General features: G+C 36.3%; 1 protein-coding gene across 1 annotated transcript in view; it reads left to right on the forward strand.

Moving 5' to 3' along the window:
- Nucleotides 1–21,492, forward strand: part of LOC120431107 (atrial natriuretic peptide receptor 3) — a 29,949-nt gene that overhangs the window by 2,770 nt on the left and 5,687 nt on the right. The window contains exons 3-7 of the mRNA XM_052706950.1: nucleotides 5,368–5,533; nucleotides 11,353–11,430; nucleotides 11,768–12,044; nucleotides 16,089–16,270; nucleotides 16,418–16,670. Of these exons, the coding sequence (XP_052562910.1) occupies nucleotides 5,368–5,533; nucleotides 11,353–11,430; nucleotides 11,768–12,044; nucleotides 16,089–16,270; nucleotides 16,418–16,670 (956 nt within the window). The remainder of the gene's footprint in view (nucleotides 1–5,367; nucleotides 5,534–11,352; nucleotides 11,431–11,767; nucleotides 12,045–16,088; nucleotides 16,271–16,417; nucleotides 16,671–21,492) is intronic.

Here is a 21,492-nt window from a genome sequence, read left to right on the forward strand (position 1 = left end):
CTCGGATTCATGATCAGGGACAAAAGTTACCCCAAAGGACAAAGTTTCTCGCAAATCGAAGAGGGGTCGGGGCAACTGCTGTGTGAGTTGGCGGAGAATTACCCATAAAGCATCCTACTTGACAGTTCGTTCCAAGGGGACCATTGTTGTTTCCAGGGCTGCGGAGCCGGGTCATATTTCGAATGACTCCGACCCCGACTCCTACTCCAGCTTTTTGAGATTAGCCGACTCCGACTCCGGCTCCGGCATTCAGCTCGAACCGACTCCGGCCTGCCAACTCTAGCCGACTCCGACTCCGACTTTGACTCCAGCTTTCAACGAATTGTTGACTCCGGCTCCGACTCCGACTCCGAAACCTGCTCAGCATTAGGAATACCTAAAAACTTTTATTAATAACATTACTCATATGTTCAGTTCACACTTGCGTGAATACCGTAAACCGGGGTGACATTGACAAGTTGAATTTTTTTTGGAAAATGATAACAACGAATTTAATACAAACAGAACGATATGGCATCAAAGCTTGGTAGAGTAGTGTTCGGATTATCGTAAGAAGTATTTTTTAACAAGTTTTTAAATGTTTCGAAAGTTGACTACCTAGAATTATGAATAATGAATAAATAGGACTATTCAAATACTCCAGTTTTCAAGTACACATAGTTTCAAGTAGGAATCTCGCAATCGAGAACGCCAAGGCAATGCTGTAGAGCGAACAATTAAAAAAAAATTATGTATATTCATAAGAAATTTGATGGATATTAACATAAACCCATCAATTTTCATGGACTTTTCCGAAGAAAAATCCTTTAAAATCGAAAATAAATCCTTCGAAATATTTTGCAGGACCCTACAAAATGTCGGGCAAGAGCCCTTCTTTCATGGTGCCAAATATCAGACTAGCCAATTTTTTTTTATCTAAGTGTTCTTGCAAAATACTCCGTGAAATAAACAATTGAAATTCTATCAATGTCACCAAGATTTATGGTATTTAAAAAATGGATTTGTTCAACGATATTTTTAAGGATCAACACTCATAGATTTTTGTAGAGAAATTGTAAACATGGATGGTCCCTATATTCAATGATTATTCAAAAATTGGTGACCACTTATTTTTGATATTTTTTTCAGTATTAATTTTTTTTCAACGCTACAATTTTTGTTATCATTTTTTTAAGTGCTGATAGTGAACTTTTATTTTTCCGATTTAAAAAACATTAATTATTATTTTTCATTGATTTTTTTAATGTATCTCACAACTATTTTTCTTTGAAAAAAATAAAAATGATCTGCCTTCCAAGCTCCAAGACGTTAGTTATCCGACAAAATGATGACTGCGTGTGTACTTTTTTTAAGAAAGATTTTGATAAAATTTGGTCAAATTTGAATTGATAAAATACATAAATAAAAGCAAAAAAGGCAGTAAAGAATCAATTGAATAATTTTCAAAAATGTTACTACACACCGACAATTGTTTAATATTTTATGAGTTATGACACTACAAACATGGGTAAGAGAGGATTAACAGGTTGTAATTTAATGATTATAGTGAAAAAACACATTTATAGCAATACAATCAAAATAAAAATGCTTCAAAAACATAATGGCACCTGATAAATACCATGAACCAAAAAATAAATAAATGAAAAAATGTCAACGCAGTGCAGCGATTCAAAAAATACATTCAAAATAATTAAAAGTTTTGGAAATTAACCTGCATTATAACAAATACTAAACAATAAATAAGTTCATTAATTGTGTTAAATTTTGGATAGCTCCGACTCCGGCTCCGACTCCGGCTCCGACTCCGGGTTTATCAAAAATGTTCGACTCCGGCTCCGACTCCGACTCCGACTCCAGCTATTCGAGTTTTGACGACTCCGACTCCAGGTCCCCAAAAAGACCCGTCTCCACCGACTCCGGCTCCGACTCCGACTCCGACTCCACAGCCCTGGTTGTTTCATCGTAAAATGTTGTCTTGTCTTTTTTTTGTATTAAAATGTAAAAAAGTGATCAGAAAAAGTTTTTAATCGTGGTTTTTACCGCTCTACATGAAAAGGACTGGCTGGCTTTAGGACCCTATTGTACAAATTTTTGAATGATAGTTTCAATTTTCAGCAATAATTATTTTTTCCTCCTGATTTTGTAGGGCATGCAGCACCCATAACTGGGCATCGGCATACGAGAGGATAAGGAGCACGATTCGGTAGTAAAATGGTACTGTGTGCGGACGGAGAGGATAAATCCCGAAATTACCGAGAGTACTTTACTCATAATTCATTTTCCAAAATAGTTCATCTATCAAAAAAAAAAGTACCGGTACCGAGACTCGAACCCAAGACCTTCGGCATATTGAACCGTGCCTTTGCCGTATGGGCCACCACGGTTCGGTGACTTAGTGGCGGTCGTTTGTCCATATAAGCCACTCATAGGATGAACTGTTCCAATGAACGAATGAACACGCGAGAGGACTATACTCTCGCAATATAGCACTTTCCTCACGTTTCTTTTCGTGAGGACTATCTCTCGTTCTTTAATTTTGGGTGTGCCATTTCGAAAAACGCTTCTAGAATAGAATGAATATTTCATACTTCAACATTGTAAATCGGACCTTTAGTTGCTGAGATATCGACGTTAGAAAATGGTGTGTTGTTTGGGTGAGACTTAGCAAACATCAATTTTCCTGTTTTTTAACCTTTGTATGGCAATATCTCAACAACTAAGTGTCGCATCAACAAAGGTCAAAAAAGCAAAATGAAGAGAATTTTCTCAGCTTTTCAAAAATATTTTTTTCAAAAGTGGGCAAACATGTGCACTTATTTAAAAAAATGAAAAACTGCGACTATTTTCAAAAGAGTCACCTAAAAATGGATTTAACTTGAAAACGGTGCACTTTATCAAAAATTCACTAAAGTACTTTTTGATTGCAAATTTGAATTTACATCGAAAAATGAAGTGCGACCAATTTTTCGATTTTTTGAAAAAACCAGTATTGATTCAAAAATTCATAACTCGCTCAAAGATTTTTTGCACAACCTGGAAATTTCTGAAAAGTTGGCATTTGATGTCCTCTAAAACATTAAAAAAATAAAAAAAATAAAAATAGTGTTTTTTGCAAATTAAGTTTTAGTGACAAAAACGTGAAATTAAAAATCACCAAAATTTTTTTTACTGTGTATCATTTTTTTGCAGTTTAGTCCGTATCCATACCTACAACTTTGCCTAAGACACCAAATCGATCAAAAAATTCTTTCAAAAGATACAGATTTTTGAATTTTCTTACATCATTTTTGTATGGCCAGCTGCCAAATTTGTTTGAAAAATTATATGGACAAACTAATGATGCAAAATGGCTTCTTTGGGCATACCGAAAGCACCAAAAAAGTTTCAGTCGGATTCAAAAATACAAAAATTAAAATTTAAGAAAAAATACCGATTTCGTAGAGAATTGCTTAGTAAGCTTGTTGATCCTGTACTATATCTCGTTGTTATATAAAACAATTTTCGCATTGGTTACCAGAATTAATTTCCATCACACATTTTGTTACAGTTGCACGGCAAAAAAACCTATCGCATGCAAAAGCGTGCACATCACCTTTGTGAGGAAAAGCATGTAATATTGTATGAGAAAACGTGTACACAAAAAGCATGTACCAAAGAAAAAAACCAGGTCTGCTCACCCCAAAAATAACATCAATCTGGTGAGAGTCATATTCAGATTACCAAGTCCACGCCTTAACCATCTCGGCTATCTCACCATCTTATATAAAAGAACACTTGGTTCAACGCCAATGTAGCGTCGTATACTGCATTTACTGTAATACGATGTATGGGAATCATACAGTTACATCGGTGTTGATCAAGCCAATTTCACAGCGGTGAGATAGCCGAGAGGGTTGAGGCGCGGACTTGGTAATCTGGAGATTACTCTCACCGTATTGATGATATTTTTGGGGTGTGCGAAATCTTTTTTTTTTGCGTACATGCTTTTTGTGTACACGTTTTCTTATAAAATATGACATGCTTTTGCTCACAAAGGTGATGTGCACGCTTTTACATGCGATTTTACACGGATTTTTTTTTTGTGTACAACTAGCCAATTTGCAACGTTTTCTGAGCAAGGCGAGTAACATGGTTTTATTAGAAAAAAACTAAAATATCATCAAATACGGTCATCGGTCATCTGCAATATTGTAAGACTCAATCTCACTCTGAGACCCAATGTCACCCCTGATGTTACAGCACCATTCTATTTTTATTGGATTTCATCTTTGCTTAAATTTCAGCATATGATCTGATTTTTCCATCAACATGACACATCAACTCGTCGATTTGTCGATTTGTGACTAGACCAATAAAGTCCATTAAATCAACAGTCATCACCCTCGAGTCATCGCTGTCTTTGCCTCTACAAACCAGTGGTTAATTATCCAATGGAATGTAAATATCCTGGAGGGGACTTTTCCCCCACTTCAAACCAATCCAAGACCCAACCAAATCAAGAGGAAAATCGTCGTCTGGCGTGACGACGAGTGATGGGATTTATTTATACGACGACGGATGGATACATATAAAAATGGGCTTACAGTTTGGCAGGAGGGGGTGCGACTTGACGACTTGAAGTCGGTGAATTTTGGTGACAAGTATGTGATTTCCCTTTCCGCAGTGATGGCGAAAGGGGTGAGTGAATCTATTTTTGAATCATATTGTTTTTACTAAAAAGCGTAAAAGCTAAATTTCAACTGGATGAAAATAGGAGCATCCATCCTTCAACTTGAAACCCCAGCTGCTACGTTTGATGGAGTGATTTGTTTGGGCTGCTCATAAATGTGTTTACATTAGTCATCCAAAAGGACACTTTGTCAAATGATTGAGTCGTTCCGTGTGGATCAAGTGGATCAAAATAAGGGGAAAGCGAATACAGAAAAAAAGCACAGCTCCAGACGAAACCAAACATTTTGTCTGGGATTTTCTGTCTTTTTTGTGGTGGTCATTTCCATGAATTCAAGATAAAAGGACGAAGGCAAGTGCCATCAAAATTGTAACGGTCGAACGATTGCTTCAGAATAGAAGGATGATTTCCATAAGTATACAGTATGGTCCTCATGTGAAGGAGTCTCTAAGAGTAAAGGGGACATCAATGGGGGAGCAGTAAAGAGAACCAAAATGTCTATCATTTTCGGAAGCTCATGGAAATTGAGCTCTGTTATCAAAAGTACTCCGGAACACATAATCGAAAGAAGTGTTGTTCATACAAGAGGAGTGCATCACAAGCCAGTTGAATTTGTATTTTATTTTGAAAAATTTGCAGAAAAATCAAAATTTTGAATCTAAGCATTTTTAAATTTGTAATTTCTCAAACCTTTTCAGCTACGCGTCCTGTTCCGGCGCCAAATCACCGGGCCTGGCGGCGGACATGCACTTCAAGGACAACGTGATCGCCTTCATCGGGCCGGCCTGTGCCTTCGCGCTGGAACCGGTGGCCCGGCTGGCCGACTACTGGAACACGCCCATCATCACCGGGATGGGCGATCAGGTAGAGTTGAAGTTTACTTTAGAAGATTTCAGAATTTTCGGGATTTATCAAATATTTTTTTAATACAACATTTAAATAAAAGTTATTTTTTTTAATATTTCATAAAAAAATATTTCAAATTACCATTAAAAAAAAGAAACAACTTTCAGATAAGTTTCCTAAAATAAACCTCAAAACTCTTTCCTCAAATGAGCAAAAAAGGTCAACATCACGCCCTCCGATTGTTTACGTTCGTCAGCAAAACACGCAGAAATAGGCAAGGGGGAAGCAATCTAAAAAGCAAATTTATTTAATGCATCAGCGCGCCTCCCCGCGTTTAATCGCGCGATTCCACCAACCCACCAGAAGCTGGCTGATTGTGGAATGTTGGACATTACCAGTGGACATAATTAAAACGTTTATTTTAATAAAAAAATAACTTTTTTGCAATTCCGTCGTGAAACTACTTACTTTTCCTGTCATTCTTGAACGACGAAATAGCCTACTTTTCTGTACCAAAAATAACAGAATCGAATAGCAACACTTTTCAAAATAAATGCTGAAGTTCTACTTTTCAGCACTGAAATGGGTGCTGGAAAGTTGAACTTTTCACTTTTCAACATTTTTTTGATTTAAACGATTTATTGACAAAATACATGAAAATTTGACTTAAAATTCCATTCAATGGGTGTTTTTTCGGATTTGCAAAAAATGTTGTATGGAACTCGTTGCAAAACTTGATTTTTTCAGCACTCTTCGTATTTATCCAACTCGGTGAACCTCGTTGGATAAATGTACGACTCGTGCTGAAAAAATCCTCTTTTTGCAACTTGTTGCATAAACTACTATTTTAAAATCTGTAAATTTGAGGATTTAAAACAATTATTTTGGCCATTAAAAACGTAATACTTAATTTTAAATGAAATTTAAATAATAGTAGTTTATGCAACAAGTTGCAAAAAGAGGATTTTTTCAGCACGAGTCGTACATTTATGCAACGAGGTTTACCGAGTTGGATAAATACGAAGAGTGTTGAAAAAATCAAGTTTTGCAACGAGTTCCATACAACATTTTTTGCAATTCCAAAAAAATACACACTGAGTGAAATTTTATGCCAAATTTTCATGTATTTTGTCAATAAATCGTTTAAATAAAAAAAAATGTTGAAAAGTGTTACTTTTCGAAACAAGTGCTGAAAAGTGTTGCTATTCGATTCTGTTATTTTTGGTACAGAAAAGTAGGCTATTTCGTCGTTCAAGAATGACAGGAAAAGTAAGTAGTTTCACGACAGAATTGCAAAAAAATAATTAGGCAATTTTTTTTCTTACTTTCATTCTTAAAAGGACGACTTTGATAACAATATGGCCTACCTTTCATGGCCAAAGATAAACGTACTAAAAAGTACATTTTGCAATTCCGTCGTGGAACTTCTTACTTATCGTGCCTTTCTCGAACGACGAAACAGAATCGAATAGAAGCCGGTATCAAAACAAATTCTGAAAAGTTAAACTTTTCAGCACTGAAATGGATGCTGGAAAATTCAACTTTTCAACGGTGATCTCAACGGTAGATTGACTAAATACATGGACATTTGACTTACAATTCCATGCAAGGAGTATTTTTTAGAATTGCAAAAAGTGTTGTATTGAACTCGTTGCAAAATTATTTTTTTCAGTGCTCGTCGCATTTATCCAATTCGGTAAACCTCGTTAGATAAATGTATGCCTCGTGCTGAAAAAAAACTTATTTTTGCAACTTGTTGCATAAACTACTGTGTCAGCATCCATTTGAGTGCTGAAAATTTGAACTTGCAGCACTTGTATCGGAAAGTTATACACTTAGCTTGACGGCAAATAACATTCAAGCGGGGTTACTTACGTTTTACTTTAAAATCTAATTCAAAGGGTGGACTGAATTTGAATTAAAATTTAGTAATTATTTTGGCTATTCAGGATGTTTGATTTGATTGTTGATGGAAATGAATTGTATTTAATTCAAAGAGAAAAAACTTTTCATCATGTATCTCAAACATTTTTGTGAAATACTTTTATTTTGGCCAGTATTTCCCATCAGAATAGTCCACCATGAAACGGCTAGCATCAGCAACGGAAGGGATCATCCCAGCCCGCCACTTTAGAGTTGATTTTCCTCGGGAAAATGATACCCGAGAAGAGGAGGGCTCTCTCTGTTTCTCTCTAGCATTTCGCATCGTTTAACACGCGACTGTCTCATTACTTGAGCGTGTTATTGGTCTATTATTTTTGTGCGTTTGTAGTGTCAGCAGCATCAGTAACCGATTAGAGTGGTTCAAATTTGACTTTTCACTGTACACCCACACAGAAAAAAATATGTGAATTTACTCGACACGTAAAAAATGAATTACATGTAAACTCAGTTGATGTAAACGTGAGATTCGACGTAAACGGTTGAATCACACGTAAAATCATGTTTTTTACGTATAATTTGTTGCAAATTTACATCAAATTGCATTTAAATTTAAATGTTTAATGACGTGCAAAAGTGTTACATAATAAATGATGTAACATTCGGAAATATTTTTTGTGTGCAGAACTGGGCATCGGCATACGAGAGGATAAAGAGCACGGCTCGGTAGTAAAATGGTACTGTGTGCAGACTGAGAGGATAAATCCCGAAATTACCGAGAGTTCTTTACTCATGGGTTCATTTTCAAAAAAGTTCATTTATCAAAAAAAAGTACCGGCACCGAGACTTGAACCTGAGACCTTCGGCCTAATGAACCGTGCCTTTACCGCATGGGCCAACATGGTTCGATGACTAAGTGTCGGTCATTTGTCCATATAAGCCACTCAATTGGATGAACTGTTTCAATGAACGAATGAACACGTGAGAGGTCTTTACTCTCGCAAAATAGTACTTTCCTCACGTTTCTTTTCGGCAGGACTATCCCCTCGGTCTTTAACTTTGGGTGTACATTTGAAAAATTGCATTGAAAAGTACTTAAAATTTCCATCATATTAGGATTTGAGATAATTTTCAGTCCATAAATGAAGCCCGAAACAACAAATTTCAACCACCCTAGAGAGACCATCCACAGGCTTCCAACAGCTAAAACCACCCTGAAAAGTCTTTATTGCTGCTAAATGTGCGACACGGCGGGACTGCAAGGATTCGAGCAAATCACCGTCGTCGTCCTTCCGCTCGCGCTGTGTGACTTCTGCTTCCGGCCAGGAAAGGGAAGGTTTTTTTCGTTCAATTCAATAACATTTATTGTCCACACGGATTGCTTCCAAGCAATCACATATTGCAAAAGCTAAAGAAGAATGGGGAAAATGAGATTCTAGTCTTGATGTTGGGATCAACCTGGCTTGAGATGCTGAAATGCAATCAGCAGAGATGTGAACTTGGTGTCATCAAGTGATAGGGAAGAATTTTATCTTTCTTCAGCCAAGCATAGTATTGTAAAGATCTATTGAAACTGTTATAACGATAACGATGATTCTATCGTGATTGATATCGTCAATTAGATAATTCTATCGGCGATAATTCTATCGAAACTTCACAAATTTGAACACTTTGTTCGTGGTTCTCATTTTCATGAACGCTTGTTCACGATTTTGGGAACTCTTTTTTCTCCGTGTTTGTATGTTTTTCATTTTTCTATAGTTTTTTCATACTCCAATTTTCACAAAATACCGTATTGTTAGAAAAAAATTCAATTTAAAAAAATGTGAAAAAATTTAGTTTTAGAAAAAAAAAATTTTGTGTCTGACAGGAGGTTACAGCCGCCGAACTACCGCTGTGTAAAAATCAGCAGGTTGAACTGAAATTCAGCGTTGATTTGGCTGTCAATCTGATTTGTTTTGAATATTTTCCGAAAAGTCAGCAAAAAACTCAAGGCAACCTTTAACAACAGCCAAAAATTTGTTCTGCGGCTGTCATGCGGCCATTCTTCTGCGGTCATATCAGCGCGCGTGAACTCTAATTATTAGCACCCGCGATAATATGTTTTAGGGGACAAAAATCCGCAACTTTTGAGCCATAGAGAAAATATGGTCAAAAAATCATCCGCCGAGTTATGATTTTTTGAAAAATAGTGATTTTTGGAAAAAATCAAAGTCTCATGCAAAAACAAGTTTGACATTATTTTTTAATGCAAAATTGAATTTGCAATCGAAAAGTACTTTACAGATTTTTTGATAAAGTGCTCCGTTTCCAAGATATAGCCACCGAAAGTTTAATTTTAGCGAAATATTTGCAGTTTTTCAATTTTTAAAAATAGTGACCATGAGTGACTATTTCTAAAAAAATTTTTTTGAAAAGTTCAGAAAATTTGCTATACAATTGTCTAAGAGACATTGAAGATTGGACCTCGGGTTGCTGAGATAGAGCCGCTTTAAGAAAAAGAAACACGAAAATTTGAGTTTTCAAAGTCTCACAAAAATAACCCACCATTTTCTAATGACGATATCTCAGCAACTAATGGTCCGATTTTCAAAATTCAAAATCAAAAATCAAATTATTCGCTCTACAGCATTGCCTTGGCGTTCCCGATTACGGGATTCCTACTCGAAACTTGAAGGCTTGATTGTTGAGGCAATTGCAAACCTCTTTTTACACCTAAGCTTCCATCCACCCCGGGGAAGTAAATGTTGGCCCCGGTCTAACCTAGTGGTTAGGTCGATAGCTCAGTCCAGGTGAAGAAGTCGTCTCCCTGGGTCCCTGCCTCGGTGGAGTCACTGGTAGGCAGTTGGACTCACAATTCAAAGGTCGTCAGATTTTCAAAATTAATACATGGAATATTCGTGAAATTTTCCGATCTTTTCGAAAAAAATATTTTGAAATCTTTTAAATCAAGACTAGCATTTTAAATGGGCGTAATTTTCAATGTTTGGCCCAAGATATATCTTGGTTTGTATTGTGTTGTGTTTGGTTCAAGATATATCTTGAACCAAAAAATAAATTAAACAAAAAAATGTCAACGCAGTGCACGCAATTCAATAAATAAATGAAAAAAATAAAAAAAGGGAATTATCCTGAATCATAACAAATATTGAACAATAAATAAGTGCGTAAATTATAATTTTTTTTTTGAAATTCCGACTCCAGCTCCGACTCCGGGTCTATCTGAAATGCACGACTCTGGCACCGACTCCGATTCCAGCTCATACAATTTAGCCGACTCCGACTCCGACTCCAGCTATTAGAGTTTTGACGACTCCGACTCCGACTCCAGGTCCCCAAAATGACCCGACTCCACCGACTCCACAGCCCTGGAGATGAGTACAAAACTTTAACCTTCGGGAAGTCGCGTGTTTTCGCCTTTCTTACAAGTGCCCTTACAAACTGTGTACAAAGTACACGTACGCGACCTCCGGTGGGTTAAATTTAATCAAATTAATTTCAAGCCTCAAGCTTAACCTTAATGGATTAACATTTTCCAGAAACTTATTTGAAATTACTCAAAGTATTAATGGCTTAAAATTATTGTTGTGGAAACAGTTTTGTATGGGTTATTTGTTTTTGTGAAATATCGATGAAACAGATTTTTTTTCTTTTCTTTTAACCAAAAATACTTATTTTGAACTAATGTTCACTACTCATAATTTCTAATTTGTTTTCAAAAAGCAATTTTATGATATTGTCCTGATGTAATCTAACCAACAACCACCTCTGCAGTTAATCATTTCCAGTATCATGCTCCAAATCAATTCATCTTCCATTACAAAAACCAACTGACAAACAGCAGAAAAAAATCCGCAAATCTTTCTCATTTCCATGCTGCCAACCCCTCCTGCCTGATCTCCATATTGATTATCGCGTATTCCCATGCTGCGCCATGTCGACAAACGCAAACACAGCCTCCGTCCGAGGGGGAACTCTCGGTGACATCTGGAATCCTCGGCCGGCTGAGTAACAAATGGAAAAACGAAAGCACGGTAGGTCCATTACATTACATTTTCCTTTTTTTTCATTTCCCGGAGATTTTTACCCAGCCTCTCAGCCAATGACGGTTCAGAGAAGTGGGTTTTCTTTCTTTTCCTTCGTTTTGTTTGGGATGACTTTTTTTTTTGCTTCCAAGTAATATTTGCATAACCGGCGTCATTCTTTGACTTACTACATGAAAACACTGAATGTTTGATAATTTAATTTGGTTTTTGTTTGCCTAACAGACTAACAGACAAATAATTTTCAAGACTTGACAAGTATAATATAAACTAAATAAAAAAAAATAAAAAATAAAAACTTTCCGACCACCCCAAAAAATACTCGCAGGGCATCTTCAAGGACAAGTCCAAGTACCAAACGCTGACGCGGATGTCGTACTGCCAGTGCCGGCTCAAGCTCGTCTTCTCCAGCATCTTCAAGCAGTTCGGGTGGAAGCACGTCGGGCTGCTGCTGGACCGGTCCGATCTGTTCTCCCTGACGGTGGGCAAAAATCTCGAGTACGGCCTGAAGGAGGAGGACGTGCTGACCTTTATGCGCGAGCTGGACGGCAACGACGAGGAGGATCTGGATAACTATCTGCAGGACGCCAGCATGTACGCCCGGGGTAAGCTTAAGCGTTATGGATGGGCTCTCGGGTTCAGGTACAGCGGGATTCGCGGGATCATCCGGTAATAACAGTTAAAAAACGGGGTGAAACTAAATCGGTGTTTGTGGTGAGGGCGCTGTGTGAAAGTGCAGACCACTTTTCATGCTTAAGTTTTTCGTTATGAGTGCAATCGGGCACGTTATGAGCATTTTTATAATGTTGGTTTTATCTTGCAATTTGCGATGCAGGATGCTTGAGAACTTTTGGCGCTTTGGTGGTGTACAATCTTCGTGGTTTCGTCGGAATGGTTTGAGTTTTATTCTATATATTTATTTTGACAAAATCGTGCTCTCTTGTCGCATGGATACACTTTGACTTTTCGAGAAAATGAATAGCCATCCATGAACCACGTGGACACTTTTTTTTGGAAATCTTGAACTTTCTTATAATAACTACATTTATTTTACATGCTAAGTGGTATGGCTTAATGCTCTTCATCTTTGTAGTATTTTTACGTTTTATTATTAACTGTTCAGATTCATTTGTGAACTTCAAATTGTTTTACATTTTTGCATTGAATTGAATACATTTGGGTAAAAAAGAAAAAATCACTTTAACAACTTATCCTAACTTAAAACCAAAATATAAATTCTTTGAATTATTCAAAATCATAGAACGAGTAAACTACGAACTGTATTTTAAGATGAATGCCCCAAGCGTTCTTACTTGTTCCTGGCGAGTTTTGCAACCACGCAGTGTTGTTGTCATCTCGATGAAAATGTTCAGATGTTGTTTCTTGTGATGAAAACAGGTCACTACTGCCTTCATTCGTTGATGTTGGTAGGTTTTCCCTCGGTTGCAGACTGAAGCCTGAAGTTGTTGTATTCTCTGCAGCTTTTTGCCGCTGATTCAACGGCAATGGTTGCTGATTTTCAACCACTCGAACAGATCCCGCTCCAGGTGACGTCAAAGCAAGAAAATCCACGTCAGTGAATGCTGGTGGTGTTTTGCGACGAATTGGTTGGTGCTTCGTCGTCGCTTGCTGCCGATTTTTTACAAACTCAGCCCGTTTTGGACAGCTCCGATTCTTGGTCGAATGGTTGCCACCGCAATTGAAGCATTTCGCTTCGATGTTCTCGTTGATTGTTTCGCAAGCTTGGATTTTGTGCTCACCTTCGCAGGTTGCACAACGACTCTTGATGAAACAGTTTCTTCCACCATGCCCAAACTGCAAGCCGTTCGAACATTGCGTCACGTCTCGGTGCACAGGACGATATCGTTCCCAAGACACGATGATGTTGAAAATTGCCCGAACTGCTTCCAGCTCACACGGCGTTGTCGATCCTTTCTCGAGATGAACCAGGTACAGTTGATCACGATGTCCTTGTTGTGTCTCGTCATCTTGAAGACTTCGGGCAGAATGGCCCGCCTAATTAAAATGCGCCAAAAACCATAGAAAAACATACAAATTTATGAACTCAGTGTCGTAGGCTTATGCTTTGAGATGTTCCCTTCAATGTTGTATACTTGGTTGATGAAAATTTTTAGCTTAAAACTATTTTTGAGCCACTTAAAAAAAATTTCAGCTACTTTTCCTGGGTGCGGGGCAGAATGGGCCACCTTAGAAAACAAGCCATTTTGTCTAATAAAACATTGAAGGGAGATAATAAATGATAAAAGGGACATTTCTAACATAGTTTCCATGAAGTTAGACCACTTTTATGAAAATAGTCACTAACCAATACAAACATTTTTGAAAATAGTTTTAATATGTTGAAATAAGACACTATTTTTACAAATAAGCATCAAAATAACTAAAAAATCAACTAATGTTGCATAAAACGTGATTTGTGAAGCTACCAGGAGCGATATAATCCATTTCACCAAAATTTCATAACTTTTGATTGTTTTTATAAGGCAGGAAAAGGGTGGTCCATTCTGCCCCCAAGTGGATTTAAATTTAACACTTCCACCACCAAGCCTCTAAATGATTTCAAGGTTCCATTGTTGATTAATTACCTTCGTAATAGCTCCTGATAACATTATAAACATTGAACAAACTTTTTCAAACAATGTTACTTTGAGAAAGCTTATTTAAGAGCCTCGAAATAAACAACATTTGACTGGTTTTGTCAATGAATTTACATTTTTGCTCTTAATTCGAAAAATACAATGAATTCAAACGTGGTTTTCGGTGTGGTGATGTTATTTGACGTCCTTTATAAGACCTTTGCCTTACAGTTTGTAAATCCATTCTAAAGCCCAAAACCAAGGGTGGCCCATTCTGCCCCCCCCCTGCCCCTACACATCGTTTGAAATGTTTTTGTTTGGTCTTTGGAAAATTTTCCTAATGTTGGTAGCAAATTCAGTAGGTGATATCTTTGGTGAAAGTCAACTTCTTAAGTAGAACAAACTTATAAAAGAAAGCGTTTTTGAAGCGGTTATTCAAAAGAGCTTTTAGTAAGTAAAAAGAACAAAGATTAAAACAGAAGTATACCGACGATTTTTAGATACAGTAAACCGGGGTGACTTTGATAGGATTTGAATTTATTTTTGGAACTGGATAGGGTTTTCTCAAGATTAGGGGAACAGCATCTAATTCCAGCGTGCCTCTAATGTTGGCAGGTCAGAACTTTGACATTCAATTAAAGCTAATTAAAAGCGTTTTCAACTGAACTCGAGTGATAAATAGCTCAATAAGAAGTGAGCAAGCAAGTTTCTACTAAAAGTTTTGCAAAATTAGTTGTTTAAATAGTGAAAATCGGCAAATTGGATGGAGTTAGGAGCGAGTGCTTAACCTGCCAAACATACGAGAATTTCCCCTATTATTTTTAAAACATGTACTGGGGTAGGCCACACAAAGTTCATGCACTATTTCGGGAAAAAGTTATTTTTCTATAATGCTCAGAAAACTAGTTACGTTAAAAATTCTCATTTTAAATTCTGGGGTGACTTTGATAGTCATAGTTTTTCTTGTTAAAATCAGATTATAAGTGTTCAAACTTCATTTTTACGTTAAATGGACCATCACTAAGGTTGATGATATAGAATTTAAAGAAAAAAAATAAATGTTTATATTAAGTTAACTAAGTTTTAAGGCATATAAATTTTAAGTAAAGTAGTTAAAAAGTCGGAATTTTGCCTGAAATTCGTTTAATCTAGTATTGTTCATAAAATTATCGATTTATATTACATTTTAAACTGAATTCGAAGCACGAATCACAAGTTTTCACATTTCATATTAATTTTTTTCAACTGAAATTGCCTTTAAATTTGGAGATTTTTTTTAATTATGTTTCAAAAACACATATTATTTAATATTAACAAAATTAGTTTACCTTCTCCTAGAGGACAATTGTCCAAAGAATCCGAAAATGCATTCCATTTTCCGATTCAAAATCATGTACATTGAGAAAATCATGACACTTTGAGAAGTTTAAACTTATAACTTTTATCAACATTTTCTTAATAATAGTTAACTAACTTTTTAAACCTTTCAAAATGTTATGACAAGTTCTTCTTGGGGTTCTTTGAGTACTTCTCTACCATGGTCAGTATGGTTCCAAACCATTCCGTGCTTATTTAATTTGTACTCTTCATTTTGCGGAAAAATCTCAAACCTATCAAAGTCACCCCTTTTACGGTATAACCTTCATAATTCCACAGTTAGTCACGATTATAGAACTTCAAAAAGTCTTATTCTGGAATGAGATGAAAAGAAAACTTCAGCATCTACATCTTAATTCACACGCCACAAATTAATTCATGGGGAGGCAGCATTATCTCGCCTTATTCAAATCATCACCCCACAAAACGTCAACCATGATCTCTCGCAAAAACTTTGCTGCTCTTCTCACTGAAAATGTTGACGATGTTGTGACAATGCTTGATTACAATAATTAATTTAGCTACCTCAGACTGTGGAGGAGAGAAGGCTCCACGATTACCGTTGACAACGTTCTTTCACTCACCTTCACCATGTTGCACGTGGTTCGTTCTTGAGCAGAGCTTCCTTTTCATTTGTTGCTTTCTTCTTCATATTCTTTTCCTTTTCCTTTAAAGTGATTATCCTCTCGGTTCGTGGGAGTTTGGTCCGCAAGTTTATGCTTTCGGCTCATCGACTTGGCATGACACGTGGCGAGTTCACCTTCCTCGACGTCGAGATCTTCCAGAGCTCCTACTGGGGGGACCACTATTGGGAGCTCGGTGACGAGGATGACCAAGCGGCCCGAAAGGCGTATCAGGTGAGATGATAACTAGAGATTAGTGATGCTTTGACTAAATATTACTATTTCTATGTTAATACTTGAATTGTAAAATTTGTGGAGCCTCATACATTGTGATTTAATTCAGATTCAATATTGATTATTTCCCCTCAAAAAATCCCCCAGGCCCTGCTCCGGGTGTCCCTACTCCAGCCCACAAGCCCCTCGTACCAGTATTTTGCCGAAAAGGTTCGCCAACGGGCCAAACGGGACTACAACTACACCTTCGTCGAGGACGAGGAGGTGAACTTTTTCATCGGGGCGTTCTTCGACGGCGTTTACCTGCTCGGGATGGCGCTGAACGAGACGCTCAACGAGGGGGGCAACATCCGGGACGGGAGCGCCATCACCCGGAAGATGTGGAACCGTAGCTTTGACGGTGAGTTTGGGGGTGGTTTTTTTTTTCTTTCGTGTGCTTTCACTGCCAGGTTGGGTTCGATTTAAATGGGAATTTCAGCTTGATTACGGTGCTTTAATAAGATGGAAATCGGATTAATCTTCAAAGCACTCGAACGACAAAAATTGATCAAACAGGAGTATTGAATTATCGGAAACATAATCAATTGTTGAAAGCCCTATAAAGCAGATAATCCGAAATTGTTTTGCTGTGCACATTTGCTAAATTGATAAATATTTTTTACTTCTAATGTTCTAATGTGAATGAAAATAATAACGACATTTTGATACATATTTTTTTCAGATGCAAAGATTAAAATTAACACTTCTAGGCGACTAAAATCAATTTTTAAACTCGACAAATTGTTTGCTTACGGCAGAGAATTTTACGGCATTTTTAAAGAACTGCTTTCATAAACGCGATTCGAGGAATACGTTTTTTTGTAATTACAAACTTCTGATCTAACTTAAGAGGCAGTTTTTGTAGATTTTGCTCGGTTTGTTCTAGAGGTCGTATCGAGGTGCTCTGATTTGAAAGAAACTTTAAGCCTCTGTTTGTCTATAATTATATTTCTAAAACTTACATAATCCAACCAAATTATGCAGAATTTTCAAAGCTTTCTCTAAGAAAATATTTTTTGATAACATGGTAAGTTTTTAAGGTTAAATTAATAAAATCACACAATATCGTATATTTTGAAGGTACTCAAATTATCATAATTGGCACCCCCACGAAGAGAAATTTGGTATGATTTTTATTGTTCTAGTATTTTTGGTATTTAATGCTGTAGTTTCCATAAAACACCGTATTTTTTTAGAATACTAAAAAATCAGCAAAATACCATATTTTTTCGAAAATATTAAAATTTTCATTATTTACAATATTTTTTGGTTTGCTTTTCACTTTTACTAGAGTTTGTTTTGTTAAATACTAGAATTTTCACAAAATTCCATATTTTTTAATGTACCCAAAATATCAGACGATTTGAAATTTTGCCTGCATTTTCACCTTTTAAAGAGTTTTTTGAAGGAAATACTTTTTTTTTTGTTGCAAAATTTCAAAGTTTTTGATACCCATCTTGCAAATAATGAAAATTTTAGTACCGTAAACTAAGGTACCTTTGATAACTCGGGGTGACATTGATAGAAATTTGATCTGGCCACTAATTTTGATACTTCCAAGGGAACAGTAACATTTTAGCATATATGTTCGATAATAATTTATCCTTTAATGCTTACATACTCAAAATTTTCAAAAATGTTGAGATATTAATTTACGGTATTTAAAATACAGTACTTTGTGACAATTTGAATAATCTTAAATAAAGTTGAACTAGCATCCTTGTTGCAAATTATTAAAATTTGAGTATTTAAAAAAAACGGTATTTTGTGAATCAAGTGAAAAAGAACCAAAAATTCGCTTTAAAAAATCGAGTATTGGAATATTGGAATTTCACAGCAAAAATCGAAATTACACGGCATGACAATTACAAAACATTGAAATTTCTCGGTACTTTAAAAACTGCTCAAAATAAACATAAAAATGTATTCTTTTAGCAATATAATCAACAGAAAAGAGCCTTAAAAATTAGTAGTAGTTCTAGATACAAAATGAAATCCCCTGACACATTTTTTTTATTTGAAAAAAGAAGTATTGGATTGATCTTGGGAAATTTTAAAGAATTTTCGTTTTATTCTTGAATTCTTGATTTTTTTTATTAGGTCCTACAAGCAAATGTTAACATTGCGTGTATGCCGCTTACTCCAATGAACATTGACATAAAGTGTGAAAGGGATCACTCAATGTTAACATTTGTTTATAGGACCTTAAAAAAATAAATATCTCCAAAACGAAAACCTATAAGGCGTCATCCATAAAGTATGTCACGCTCTAGGGGGGGAGGGGGGGTCTGAGCAAGTGTGACATTGCGTGTTATAAGTATAGGAAAAGCGTGACAAAGGGGGGGAGGGGGGGTAAATTTTGGCTGATTTTAGCGTGACGTACTTTATGGATGAAGCCTAACTTAAAGTGTTGAAGTTGTCCCCCCTACCTTCAAAGTCGGCCCATTAGTTTTGAAAACATTAGTTTAATCAGCTAAAAACCAATCAAAATGCATTTTCCTACGTTTATAATTATATTTATCATGTTTGAACTCTTTCAAACTTTAATTGGGTCCTAAAATGAAGCTTAGACTGCTGATATTATTGTTTACAGCTATAAAGCTTATTTTTCTGAGTACAATGACCTTTTGTACGACCACAAAGAAATTAAAACGGATTTTCAAATCAATTTGAAAAAATTAACCTTCTTCTTGACAGAAAAGTTCCTACTTGACAGCTCGTTCCAAGGGAACCATAGTCGAAAAAATGTTGTCTTGTCAATTTTTTATTGCAAAAAAAAAGTTACTTAATCCACCTTTAGGTGGTTGGTGCCTTTCTCTCATTTATAGAGTGATTCCACCCCCCTTAAGGGTCCACATGGTTTATGGATCTCCCCTAACGTGATCGCAGCACCTAAGAGGTCCTAATAAAAATAAGTGATGAGTAAAAAAAACAGACTACCTACAGACTTTTTGTTAAGATTATTCAGACACCGCCTTTGGGGAAAATGGCATCCCTCTTCACGGCTTTTTCATGGCGATCAGACCCGACCATTTGATGTTATGTAAATTCAGACCATTTTTTAAACTGCTTGTAAGTTTAGATAGGTAAGTCAGATCTTGAAAATTTTTAATCCACAAGAAAGGTCATTTCAGAGCCTTGCTAAAAAAACACCCTTTTTTGCAAATTGTGAAATTTATATGCAGCAGTTTTTTAAGCATAACTTTTGATTAGAGAACCTATATGGAGAGGCGAAATGTCACTCTCAGGGTTCCAATCGAACTGTCAAATCGGGGTTCCAATCAAGCAACAAGATCATGCAAGAACAAGGTTGGACTCAATTTTAAATAGTTTTGGCACAAAAACGAGACTTATAACAATTACAAGTATTGTAAAACTGTTGTTGATAATAATCTGGTAGTTTTTGTTATGTTTGTGCTTGTTCGGTATAAAAAAAAGTGCCAACACGAAAGAAAAACTACAAGTTTTTCAACCTTAAATTTGAATGCCTTAGGGTGTTTGAAATTTCTCCCAGAACATTTCATTTCCCTATGTAGGTCCCTACTTTTGATGTACTTTACTTAATCTTATAAATTTAAATAGGGACTTATGGGACCCCAAGACGAATCGAATGAGGCCAATACGGTCAAAATCGCCTCAGTCAGTGATGAGATATTCCAGTGACATTGATTCGGTACACATGTCTACATGCAGCCAAACACACAGACATTTGCTCAGCTGGTGATTCTGAGTCGATATGTATAAATGAGATAGGTCTAGGAGGTTAAACTAAAAAGTTCATTTTTCGAGTGATTTTATAGCCTTCCCTCAGTAAGGAGAGGAAGGCAAAATGTGATCAGAAATGGTTTTTAATCGTGTTTTTTTACTTTTGTACATAAAAATTGACATAGTGCTTTAGTACCCAATTGAATTTTTATAAAACAGTAATAAAAAAAAACTCTATAAACAAAATTTCCGTCTATACATAGATATTTTGAAAACAACTGGACTGATGAAAAATGCATTTTTTTTTGCAACTAATATTTTTGGATTTTCATTCAAAACAAAACTTGTCATTTAACAAAGTTCCATCACTAGACATTGTGATTTTGCGAAAGAAAGTCACGAAGAAAATGCACCTTGGGTTCGTGATGAAGGATCATAATTACCCTGAAAGTTTCATCCAAATAAAAAATTGCATATTATTTAAACAACTTACTTTGTAAAGCTCACTTCCTATTGAGCTATTTATCACTCGATTTCAGTTAAAAACGCTTTTTATGAGCTGTAATTGAACGTCAAAGTGCTTATATGGCAACATTTGAGAAAAATGAAATTGGATGCTGTTCCCCTATTACCCATTAAAAAAAAAAACAAAAAAAAAACAAATCTTCAATTGACGCACCGTTCAGAAACACCCCTCCAGAGGATAAGGAAAAGTGCGTATCACGAGTCAGAAACAGTCCGCAATCAGTTGATGGCGTACGTTGGATTCAATTCTTTCACGCGCGAATTCCCCATTGATTTGGTTTGGCTTTCCCACCTCAGCAGGAGTCGGCACATTTCACCTTCTTTTTTTTGCCCCGTACAAAATACCAATCTTGGTGAAAGGTGTACTCATCACGTACGTGTAAACGGTTCATTGAATCTGGGCGAACTGTGAACAAGACCAAGACCAGGTGAGCGTTGAAAGCAACTGGTTATTTGTTTTGAGCTTTTTTTTTGCTTGGTCGTCGGTTTGCACCATGACACCGCAGGACGTATCTCGTACCGTTTCCGGTCTGCTGCTGGTGTGAAAAGTTCAACCAGACAAATTGATGGTGTAGCCACAGTGTACTGTTCCGATTACCGACTAGGGAGGAGGTCTCCGATTTTGCACTCCCCGTGGATAGTTTGGCGCTGGGCAAACGAAGCGATTGAATGAAAAACTCATTGATAAAACAACGATTTGCTACAGCTGATTAGGTTGAGTCAATATTGAACTGCTGCCAGTGGGATCGTGCTTCTCATAATCAATTATTTACAAGTTCGTTACAGTATTGTTCGTTGCACTGGAATAAAATTTCAATTGGATGCCTTTCACCAACTTCGCAAATGTTATCTATTGAAGCAAAATGTTAACCACTCTTAAAATAACTGCGATGTTATCAAATTCAAGGCACCATTGCATTAAAATCACAACACAGCTGGATTTAAGAACACGA

This window comes from Culex pipiens, chromosome 2 (genome assembly GCF_016801865.2).
Source record: "Culex pipiens pallens isolate TS chromosome 2, TS_CPP_V2, whole genome shotgun sequence".
Taxonomy (NCBI): Eukaryota; Metazoa; Arthropoda; class Insecta; order Diptera; family Culicidae; genus Culex; species Culex pipiens.